Genomic DNA, 10,498 nt, shown 5'->3' with positions numbered 1-10,498 from the left:
TAAAAGATGTTTTTCATTTTGTTGGGCCTACTGTGGTTTTTATTATACACTGTTTAGTCTCTGGGACTGTTCCTGCTCATTTTAAGCATGCTGTAGTTCATCCTCTTTAAAACAAAAAACAAACTTGGACCCCACAATCTGTCTAACTACAGACCAATCTCCAAACTGCCTTTTCTTTCAAAGTTGATGGAAAAAGAAGTTTTTATTCAGCTCCAATCCTTTTAGATTGTAAAGGTCTTACTGAAGTGTTCCAGTCTGGTTTTAAACCCTTTCATAGTACCTTGCCACTTCTGTTGTTCGGGCACTAATAAGTTAATACTCAAGTCAAACAACAAAAAATTCAAGTTTGTTTAATGCAAATCCAGCCAGTTCTTTTAAACAAAGAAACACGTGTTATTAGGGGCAAAAACAAAAAAATTAAACCGGAAATCTCCAGGAAAAGTTTGTATTTACTCAATAACCATATGTGATTTTTCTCCTGGTCGTCCTGTCGGAGTGTAAACAAAAATTATAATTAAGGTTTAGATATGGGAAAACTTCAATCTTTGCTCATAAGTGGCCATAAAACAGCTCAAATTTTATTCATGTCTTCAGTATATCTTTTACTGTGAAAAAATAAATCCACAACAATGCCCATGAACTCAGTAAAAAGGAATTATCCCTGACCATGCGCGAACATCAAAATATATGGAATTGTAAAAAAAATAAATCAATACAGTACAAATCTTACAGCAAGGCTCCATCAGCTCAATAATGTCAGCACTAAACAGAAAAATGATGTCATGCTGAGGCTGAATTCAACATTCAAGAAGTGGATTTTTGTGCAAGCTTAGTCAAATAATAAGACTTTTACATTATCTCAGCATTGTAGTGGTCCTGAAAGTGCTGCCAGCCTCTTGAAATCTAAGTCATTTGTAAGTAAAGAATTATTGTCTTTGATAATCTGTGAGAAAGCCTCACAGGGGGGCAGACTTCTTGCAGCCCCCCATCCTTTCAGCACAAAAAACATTTAAAAAACCTTTGAATCCTATCCCTGAATAACAGTTTCTCCTTTATCCGTCATTTAGCCGATAATGCTTCATGTCAAACATTGCGTTTCACTGGCAGACGTGTCCCTTCAAATGTGTTGCTCCTGTGGTTCAGTGATGAGGATAAAACACCTGAAACACAAAATAAACATAACATAAATTTTAAAAAATTGCTACTCACGCATAGTAGTGAGTAAATTATGGAGGTATGTTAAATTTACCCCATTGCGAAATACAATAAGCTCAATTATTACCTCGCAAATAAAACAATGTTGATTGGAAAAAAAAATGTAATGGGAGAAACAGTATGGAATAAGGAAAAATTCATATCTCAATATTTTTTTCTCAAAATGGTGATAGATGATAAACAATACGTTTTACATTTTTTAAATGTGCTGATGAAAAATGCCACACAGCCACATTTACAGGTATTAACAAACAGCGATACACTTTGTGCCACTTTTAGCTTTGTCTCCTCCTATAAGGGACAGCATGTGTGAGTGAGTTCTGTAGTGTGGCTCGTTTAGGGGAGGGTCTGGGTTAGGACGCACTCATCAATCCATCTAACTGTGCTTTTCAATCTGAGAAGTAGGAAAAAAAAAAAGCGACTCCTAAAAGTAGTATTTTAATACGACACAAGCTACAAAATAAAAACATATCGATATAGACAATAATGTAATTTTCAATATCGCCAAAATAGAAAACCGGATATATCTTGCCCAGGCCTAGTTTGGAACAAAGATGTCTACTAATCCAAAATGTTATTTTGTGAGTAGTGGATTAAAGTACCTTGACTTTACTAAGTCGACTTGTTTGACCAGCGTCTTCTATCAGGTTCACACTGAATGACTCCTTACTGTGACAGTCTGAGCCGACGCCGTCGATCAGACTGGCAGTGCCTGCTGAGGTAGTGTTGTAGCCGCTGTCCACCTGAAAACAAAAGCAGGCAGCACATATGTTAAACACTTTAGAAAGCTCCTAAGGCACACGTGCCAAACTCGAGGCCCAGGGGCCAAATCTGGCCCTTTAGAGCATCCAATCTGTTCCACAGCAGTAAAAAAAGTCAGAAACCATAAATCATAATGTGTAAATGACCAACTAATTCAGTTGTAGATATCTTCAAATTAATACACAAATGTAATGAAACTCCACAATAATAGCACGGGCTTACGATGGCAGTCAGTTTTAATGTCAAATAGTTAAAAGAACTCTCAATTTTTCCAGAATTCTGCAATCAATTTTCTTCAAATTATTCCACAAAATCGTCCCAAATTACATAAAAATGGGTCACAAAATCAAATATATTAAAAATAAAGTTTCCGCATGCATCAGTGCCGTACATATTTTATAATGCAAACCAGAGCGCAATAATGATTAAATCACTAATTTTCCCGCCTAAAATCTGCAGCCCACTTAAGATGAACTGCTCGCTATTTGGCTCCTGAACTAACATGAGTTTGACACCCCTGTTCAAAGGCAAGTCCTATTTGTGTAGTGGAATGAATAAATAACAAGTGTCAAACCTGCATGCTGGAATCATAGTGAAAACTGCTGCCCTCTGCCAACAGAGACAGAAATATCTGAGAGCTCTCTGTAGCTGAGGCGTTGCCCATACGTGAGCTGGTCAGGAGCTCCAAAGGCCCCCCAGCTTCACCCTCTTCATACTCCACGTCCTCCAGCTTCTCCTGGATCTCTCCCTCCTTGTCCTCCTCCATCTTTAAAGGCTCCATATGAGCATCACTAACCCCCCTAGTGTCAGCATCCTGAGGTGACATTACATCCAGTTCCATGCTGGGCAGAGATGAGGAGAAAAAGGAGAGCTGGTGGTGATGCTCCTCCGTCTCCTGGTTTTCTTGGAGCTTAGGGTTGAGGGCCGCAGAGATGAGGGGTGGGGAAGCCCAGGAACGGATTCTGGGTCTTGGTCTGGGCCTAGATCGATGCAGACGTTCATTGTGGCAGTGAAGCTGTACGGGGGAGCAGCTACGGATGGGTGAGCATCCTTCAACAAATGGGCTTTCGTTACATGGAGGCATGTCCAGGGAAACTCCACGTGGTGTTCCGTTGGTTTGCTTTCCTTCTGCTGAAGAAAAACCGTAGCAATCATCTTCATCGAAACAATACATTCCGCTTTGTTAAAATTTAACAGATAAATAAATAGCATTATACCTATACCGAGGGGTGTGTGTGCGCCATCTGCAACAATAGGTGAAATAGTGGGAGACGTGAGGTCAGCAGGTGATGGTCTATCAGAGAACAAAGGACTGCTGATGCTGCCCAGGCTGCAGTCCCGTAAGCGGCCATGTTGGATAGGACTGGAGGAGAGATGTCCCTGTAACCAGCACAGTCATTATTAAACTTTGTTCCAAATGGTTCCATTGTGCAGCAAAACTATTACTAACTTGCTTTCGAGGTTTTTTTTGCTTCTAATTAGCAAAAAAAGCATAGAACTTTTGTACAATTTTGGAGAATCGTCATTACCTCTAAAGTCATACAAACTATTTGAAGGCCTGGAAACTAAATGTATTCTTAATATGTTAAGGTTTAATTTATTCATAAAATTTTTCCTTCATAAATCTGCTTTGATCCGCTGACATGTTTCAACCGACAACTGACAATCTTCGTCAGAGGTGTCTGCTGATCGTATTGATGTTTCCTTTGAAGTTTCTTTGACTTCCGTAGAGTAATTCTAGCAAGATTCCCTATTTGAAATATATGTTAAGGTCTCGTTTATTGAGACAAGGTTTTTCAGGAAATGTTTATCTCCTGACATGTTTTGACTGTCAACTGCCAGTCTTCCTCAGAGGTGATTGCTTTGATGTATCTTTACAAGTTCTCTCATAAGGAAAGCATCTTCTGATGGCTTTCATGTGTCCTTACTTACTGTAATTAAGATTATTTTTGTCATCTTTTTTTTAATAATATGTCACGATTTCATTTATTCAGACAACTGTTCCTTATGAAATCCACTTTGATCTCCTGTCATGTTTCGACTGACAACTGCCAGTCTTCGTCAGAGGCATCTGCTGATTGCTTTGATGTTTCCTTTGAAGTATCCATGACTTACTATGGTGGAGGTCAAGAACACTTCAAAGGGAACATCAAAGCGATCAGCATTAAATGCACATCCCCTTACCGTAGAAGGAGTCCGAGCAGACCTTGCGCAGGATAGAGGGGGGGAAAACATAGACGATGAAGCCCCCCCTTCAGGAGTTTCAACCCCTACATCGTTTTTGGGAAGAAATGGCCTCTCTTGTTCACCGTGTCTTCTTTCAGGGCTCGGAGGGCTGGAGCCGTCAGAGCTGCTGAAACTTCCCTGGCCATCGAGGAAAAGCTTTCTTCTCAACGAGGATGAACTGAGACTCTCCTGCATTGCGTCGCACATTTCCTCATTTCGATAATACTGCCCTGAGAAAGATTTAGAAAGGAACCAAGATGACTTGATTGTGTAATCTTAATCTTAAAATGACAATTGAACAGGACTCACCAAGTATTTTCTCCAAATCAAAAGCTAAAGGTAGCGAGAGGGTCGTCTGACAACCGACTGTAGATAAAGAAAAGCAAAATGAAACCCAATACAATCAGATGGTGTAGTTTGCAAAAGGAAACTTTGTAAAATGTAAAATAGGAAAAACCTGAAATCTTTTCTGATTCCTCTGCAATTATTACGGATAAAGAACCTAAGATACAGAAACATGATTATAAAAAAATCAGTAAAAGACCAACAGTCGTTGAAAGCCAAACTTAATACTGTGTGTGCACACCTACTTTTCTTATAAATATGGTTGTGTTTACGGGTGTCCGGTGGAGCCCATGGGGAGGGAACAATGGTGCCTTTGGTAAAAAACTTCACCAGGAAATTAAAAGAAGACAATTTTACTGCACAATTAGGCTCTGGTTGACATTAGTGTTGATTTATATGATAAATACCACACCTGCTCGATTGCATTTTGACGCTTTTCTTCAATGTCAGAATCCATTCTTAAAGAAAAAAGAAACAATGTGATAAGTAAACAGCAAACCTAACTTTGACCTCCTTAACAGGGCTGTTGTTCCTCTTTTTAGTCTGAATGCTGCACACATCAGGATGGTTTCAACGTCTACCTTGTTTGGCTCAGATAAAAAGACTGCCGTTGGATTTCCTCTGGGTCGATGTGCACTGGGAGAAGACTGGCCATTTCATCAATGGACCAGTTAAATTTTGGTGGGGTCTGAAATACAGAGGACAGGGTTACGAAAAAGGATTTCCACTCATTTATTTACACAGCAAAGAAAATAATCTGTAGTTTAAAAAAATAGAATAAAAATTAGGAAATGTGGGGACAAAAAAAGTTAAGCTGCAACTCCAGGTTTGTACCTTCATCTATTGATTTATTTTTATTTTTACTCTATAGTCTTTTCATAAACATTGTACATCTGAATTAGTGAACAATTTGTTTGACCTTTACATGAGTTTTGTGCTAAAATATGAAAGTAGCAGCCTAACAAAAATATAGATCAATGACATTCAGTTATATACCTCATCACACACACTCTTATTATATTGCAACTGCACATGTACTGTACATTGTTTAATAGGGTGAATGATGTTGCTGTACCCAGAAATCCCCTTTTTTTCATTTTTCATAAAATATATTTACATTTTTTTATTATTTTTTTTGATAGCCTGATGGCTTGGCGACTTTTCCTGTTGTTTTTCTTGTGCTTTTCAATATTATTATGCATATTTTCTGCTCAGCATGTTAGCTTACCTGTTGTAAGATGTATTGTTGTAATGCACATACTTTTTTCCTGATGTACATTTTTATGAAAAATATAATTTTACATTTATAATGCTGACTACTGTTACCTTTCTAGGATTTGTATTACTATTATATGAAAAATGCTGGTTGATTGCTTCATTTTTTCATGTACAGTATCACAATATTTAATTTCCACATGGAAAAAAAAAAGACTTAAAGTTAGAATAAATGATGTAACTTACAGCTTTAACATGCTTGGTTTTAAAGACGGATGGACTCGGTACCAGTGGCTCCCGCAGATGGTGGTAGTCATTGGGGCTTTCAAACGGGTTCCTGATGGATGGCCTTCCTGGAGGCTCTGGTGTGACCTGGTGGTCAACATGGTCCCCCATTGGAGCTTCAACACAGCACAACACGACGTAAGCGGTTGACACAACCTACTCTACGTTGGTAAACGAACCTAAAGTTACCGTGTTGCGTAACACACGCACGTGAGGTTGTTTCCCTCTTTGTACTTACAGTTTTAACGCAACAGGACTTTAAAAAGACCGGAAATTGACGTTAGTGGAGAACTCGGCGAAGAATCTGCACAAAAGGTTTTACGTTTATTTCAATTTCGACGCCAGAGCCCGTTAGCCAATAGGAACGCTTCCGGAAGTTCACGGCAGCCTGTGTCGTCACGTTCTCTAACTGCTTCCGGTCCAGTGTAGCTTGAACGGTGGCTAACCCGCGTTTTATAACACCTTCTTGTTTACTCTACATAGGTAGGCTTTTATTGACATTTATTTCTAAAATGAATACAAATAGAAGTAGAATTGAAGGTTGATTTTATATCATTTTTGTAGTCATTTTATTACATCTTCTAAGACAGCCTCGAGTCAAAAATATTCTTAGCTTTCCGCTACATTTACTATCATGGCAAGTGCAACCAGCGCCAACCTGAATGCAGTCCGGGAGACAATGGATGGTAAATATGTGCTCAATACACACACGTGTGTTTAAAATATATATATTAAATCCAGTGGCTTACCAGCACTTAATGTGATTTAAAGTTTGCTGTTTTCTTCACAGTGCTCCTGGAGATTTCAAGGCTGCTGAACACTGGCCTGGACATGGAATCCCTGTCAATATGTGTAAGACTGTGTGAGCAGGGCATCAACCCAGAAGCCCTGTCTGCAGTTATTAAAGAGCTGAGGAAGGCTTCAGAGTCACTAAAGGTACAACAACAACAACACACAAAGTGTCATTTCAAGTAGGGTGGGAACCTCTGTGTACTTCACGATACAATGCACAATACAAAGCTCACGATATAACGATACTACAATTATTGATATATTGGTCAGAAATCAATCTGCGATAATCTATGACATAAGAAAAAAAAAACTGTGAAAAAATACAATTTTTATTTTATATCTCTGAAAGACAATAAATTGAAAAAGTGTCGTATGAACAGTGACACTATTTTAGTGCAACATTTCTGTAAATAAGTGTCAACATACCAATGTAAATGAATAAGTATCTCCAATAATGCTTTCTGTAAACAAAAAAATAGGGTCTTTCTTACCAGTGACACCAATATTGTGCAATATTCCAGTAAACAATTTATTGGTTCCTTCAACAAACAGTGAAAAAACTTCTATGAAGACCTACTTGTACATTTTAGTGAAAAAGCAGAAAAGGTTTTGAAAATAATAACACAAATCTTAAATCTAAAATTAAAAAAAAAACAAGGTATTTAGCACGAACATATCGATAATCGATTCTGCGAAAAAATATCGCTATATATCACCATATCGAGACATCGTCACGCTCCTAATTTCAAGACCAACCATACTGTCCATTTAAAAACAAAAACAAAAGAGGAGTACATTTTTCTTTTGTTTTTAAATATAACTTTGTATGTATGTCACTCTTTAACTTTCATAATTTGAAAAGAAATGCATCACGTTCCTATAGTTAATTTGATAGCTGGGACTAATGTCCAGTTCAACCTAGGGGTGGGACTCTTTAGGCCCTTTATGAGTCAATTCAAATGCGATTTGATTCTTTATTGATCCATCTTGATGTACTTTTTCCATGTTTCTCACTGTGACCAATGATATATTAGTGATTTTTTTAAAGCATAGAAATGTCATTCAGACACTGGAGATATATTTAGTTTCTTGACTTTTATTAAACCAACGGAGGACATCTGTAAACTGTTCTCTTAGTTAACTGCATGCATATTAACGTGACAAAGTAGCAGCAGAATAAATACAGTTTATTATATATAATAAATTACATCAGCAGCTCAAGTATTATAGTGTTTTAACTTTTTAGAATATCAGTTAATTCATTAAAATATGCTACAATATTTCATGTAACTTAACATTTTAATAAAGGACTTTTGGAAATGTATGAATTGATTATCAGTTACTATTTCTGAATGATGATGCTTCGATTGTTTCTCCCACCTCTGATTCAAACCGCAGTAAATACACACTTTTTTTTTTGCTTAAATGAAGAGAAGCACAACTCTATTACTGTTAATTATTCAAGCCCCAGTGGGAATATTACCGCTAATAATTTATTAGTTAAAAGCTAGCAAGGTGTTTCACAGTGCTTACTTAATAGCATAAACTAAGATTATAACCAATACTTTTTTTTTTTTTTACTTTACCAAGTTCTCATCACATGGTAAAAATTTTAGCTCGTACGTGGAGAAATGCTCTGTTTAAATTAAATGGCATTTGAGTGACAAGAAGTAGGGATGTAACAAATAAGGGGGATCCAATTCAAAACAGATGTGCTTCGATGCTCTGGTTAAACAATAGGGGGCGCTGTGACTCTTTTAGTGTTGCTTGTTTTGTCTTCACAGTCTCTCTCCAGTCTCAAAGACTAGTGGTGGATGCCCCGTTTAGTTTTAAATCAGGTGTGGCAGCATTTTGTCTTTCTGAAGTCAGACATTTTAAAAGGTGAGAAGTGTTGTAAGAAAATGCAGAGTTACACACAGCACACCTCTCATGACATAGCACGCGAAACGCCACTGAAGCTGCAGCCAATGGAACCCGAATGAAAAAGCTTGACTAAAAGGCCAAACAATGCATGTGAATGGATTTGTTAGTCCCCTGTCATTAACAAGAGCAAGAGCCAAGAAAATAACAAGTGCATTGGTATTTTTATTGCCAAAGATATGAGGCGGTTTTCCGTAGTTGAAAACAAGAGATTTCTGCAGCTAGTAAAGACGTGGGAGCCAAAATACCTCATCCGTCAGTCTGTTATCCCTGGACTCTACACGGAAACTAAACAAAAAGTGAACCAAACTCTGAGAGATGCAGATAGAGACCTCAACTTCTTCCTGAGAAGGTAGACATGCTGATATTCCTGAAATTTCAAGCAAGGAACATAAGCTACACTTAAGATAGTCTCTATTTTTTCCCACTGTATTTATGATTTGAAAACTTTTCATATATTTTATTTGATATGTTTATATATATATATATATACCTGAGACTTCTAGATGTCTCCTTGCTCCAACGCACCTGGTTGAAACCAATGTGTTGTCATCAAGCTCTGCAGAAGCAATGATAACAAGCCATTCATTTGATTCAGGTGTGTTGGAGCAAGGACACATCTAAAAGTCTGTAGTTGCCCACCCCTGTATTCAGACATTTTTTCAGAAAACTTACTTTGACATTTACTTTGATCTCTGAAGAAGACTGACAGAAATTAGTCATTAGTCAGACATTTTCTTTAGAATTAAATAAAAGTATAGGAATCTGTATTTTTGATTAATCTGTTTTTCCCCCCAAAATATGATTTTTTTATTTGAGTTAATAAATAAATAAATCTGGATTGGAATCGAATCGTCGGTTGAGCGTATCCCACTAATAAGAAGTTATTTTTTTAAATTGTGGAGTTTTTTCTGCTTTTATTCATTTGTCTGTTGCATACATTACAGTTCTCTGTTATAAATGAGCCAACGGTGTATTACGATGCACAGTCGTTAACGTGTGTAATATTTTGTTTTTCAGGTGCCTGAGAACAATGTTAACTGAAGATGAAACCAGATCGCTCTCAAACAGCAGAGGTCTCACCAGGTTGTCGGACTGAGATATTTCTGTTCAGACCTCCATAGTGTGTTTCCTTACGTGTGTGTGGGTACCAGCCACTCTGTTGAAGTGAAAACATGCTTACCCAATCTGCCTCAAAATGGAACACAATCTGTGCATGTGTTAGTTTGACTGACATCCTGCCTTATTTTCAGAGCTATGCTGCTCACCAGCCTGTGCTGCATTTTCCTATGAGCAGAAAGTTTTACCCCGTTATTGTTGTGTTAAACTATTGTATGAAAAATAATGATCACAAACATTTTCCCTATAAATGTTGCTGTTGTGAAAAAGAAAGAAAATCCAGATTAAAATGTTACAGTCAGCAACCACCAGATGGTGTTGTCTGTATTCTTTTTGTTTGAGGTACAGATCATTAAGCATTTAAGATGTTCTCTACATTTTCTGTATTTTTTGGTTACGCATCAACATTATTATTTTGTGTTAAATTAAACAACAAAACTTTCTTTTAGTAGTATTACAGTGATTGTCTTTCCGAAATTCTATCAGGTTTTTTGGAAAGGATTTTACTGAGGAAATTGTCCTTCCTGTCTGACTGGGTGAGAGGAACAAAGGTATTAGTGAAACATAAAACAAAGACTTGCATACCAAAAGAAGACAAGAACAAGGGTCATTCCTTCAG

General features: G+C 37.3%; 2 protein-coding genes across 5 annotated transcripts; one reads left to right on the top strand and one right to left on the bottom strand.

Annotated features, from left to right (window-relative positions):
- Positions 1-334: 334 nt before the first annotated feature.
- On the bottom strand, positions 335-6,428 carry bora (bora aurora kinase A activator). Of its 4 annotated transcripts, none has more exons than XM_028468748.1 (12): positions 6,287-6,428; positions 6,010-6,164; positions 5,130-5,236; positions 4,961-5,006; positions 4,794-4,872; positions 4,661-4,705; positions 4,513-4,569; positions 4,162-4,433; positions 3,195-3,357; positions 2,552-3,108; positions 1,818-1,958; positions 335-1,160 (listed from the first exon to the last, which is right to left on the bottom strand). In XM_028468748.1, the coding sequence occupies exons 2-12, from the start codon at positions 6,157-6,159 to the stop codon at positions 1,140-1,142; spliced, it is 1,638 nt and encodes a 545-aa protein (XP_028324549.1). In that variant the 5' UTR covers positions 6,160-6,164; positions 6,287-6,428; the 3' UTR covers positions 335-1,139. The 4 variants fall into 4 exon arrangements, with proteins under 4 accessions (XP_028324549.1, XP_028324551.1, XP_028324552.1 ...); XM_028468750.1 differs by having other exon boundaries at positions 2,552-3,105; XM_028468751.1 differs by having other exon boundaries at positions 3,201-3,357.
- Positions 6,429-6,448: 20 nt separating this feature from the next.
- Positions 6,449-10,498, top strand: mzt1 (mitotic spindle organizing protein 1). Its single transcript, XM_028468747.1, has 3 exons — positions 6,449-6,734; positions 6,839-6,984; positions 9,781-10,498. Exons 1-3 carry the CDS (start codon positions 6,683-6,685, stop codon positions 9,802-9,804), a joined length of 222 nt encoding a protein of 73 aa, XP_028324548.1. The 5' UTR covers positions 6,449-6,682; the 3' UTR covers positions 9,805-10,498.

This window comes from Gouania willdenowi, chromosome 15, assembly GCF_900634775.1.
Source record: "Gouania willdenowi chromosome 15, fGouWil2.1, whole genome shotgun sequence".
Classification (NCBI taxonomy): domain Eukaryota; kingdom Metazoa; phylum Chordata; class Actinopteri; order Blenniiformes; family Gobiesocidae; genus Gouania; species Gouania willdenowi.
The sequence above is the reverse complement of the archived record's forward strand: the minus strand, read 5'-3'. Positions and strand labels throughout refer to the sequence as shown.

What these genes read in the sequence shown, in the direction of transcription:
- bora (XM_028468748.1), bottom strand. Translation starts at nt 6,159, where the DNA reads ATGGGGGACCATGTTGACCACCAGGTCACACCAGAGCCTCCAGGAAGG. An exon ending in CAACCATATTTATAAGAAAA is followed by an intron (nt 4,706 to 4,793) that starts GTAGGTGTGCAC and finishes TCTGTATCTTAG; the next exon opens with GTTCTTTATCCGTAATAATT. An exon ending in ACTATGATTCCAGCATGCAG is followed by an intron (nt 1,959 to 2,551) that starts GTTTGACACTTG and finishes TTTTGTTTTCAG; the next exon opens with GTGGACAGCGGCTACAACAC.
- mzt1 (XM_028468747.1), top strand. Translation starts at nt 6,683, where the DNA reads ATGGCAAGTGCAACCAGCGCCAACCTGAATGCAGTCCGGGAGACAATG. An exon ending in AGTCCGGGAGACAATGGATG is followed by an intron (nt 6,735 to 6,838) that starts GTAAATATGTGC and finishes TTTTCTTCACAG; the next exon opens with TGCTCCTGGAGATTTCAAGG. An exon ending in AGGCTTCAGAGTCACTAAAG is followed by an intron (nt 6,985 to 9,780) that starts GTACAACAACAA and finishes TTTGTTTTTCAG; the next exon opens with GTGCCTGAGAACAATGTTAA.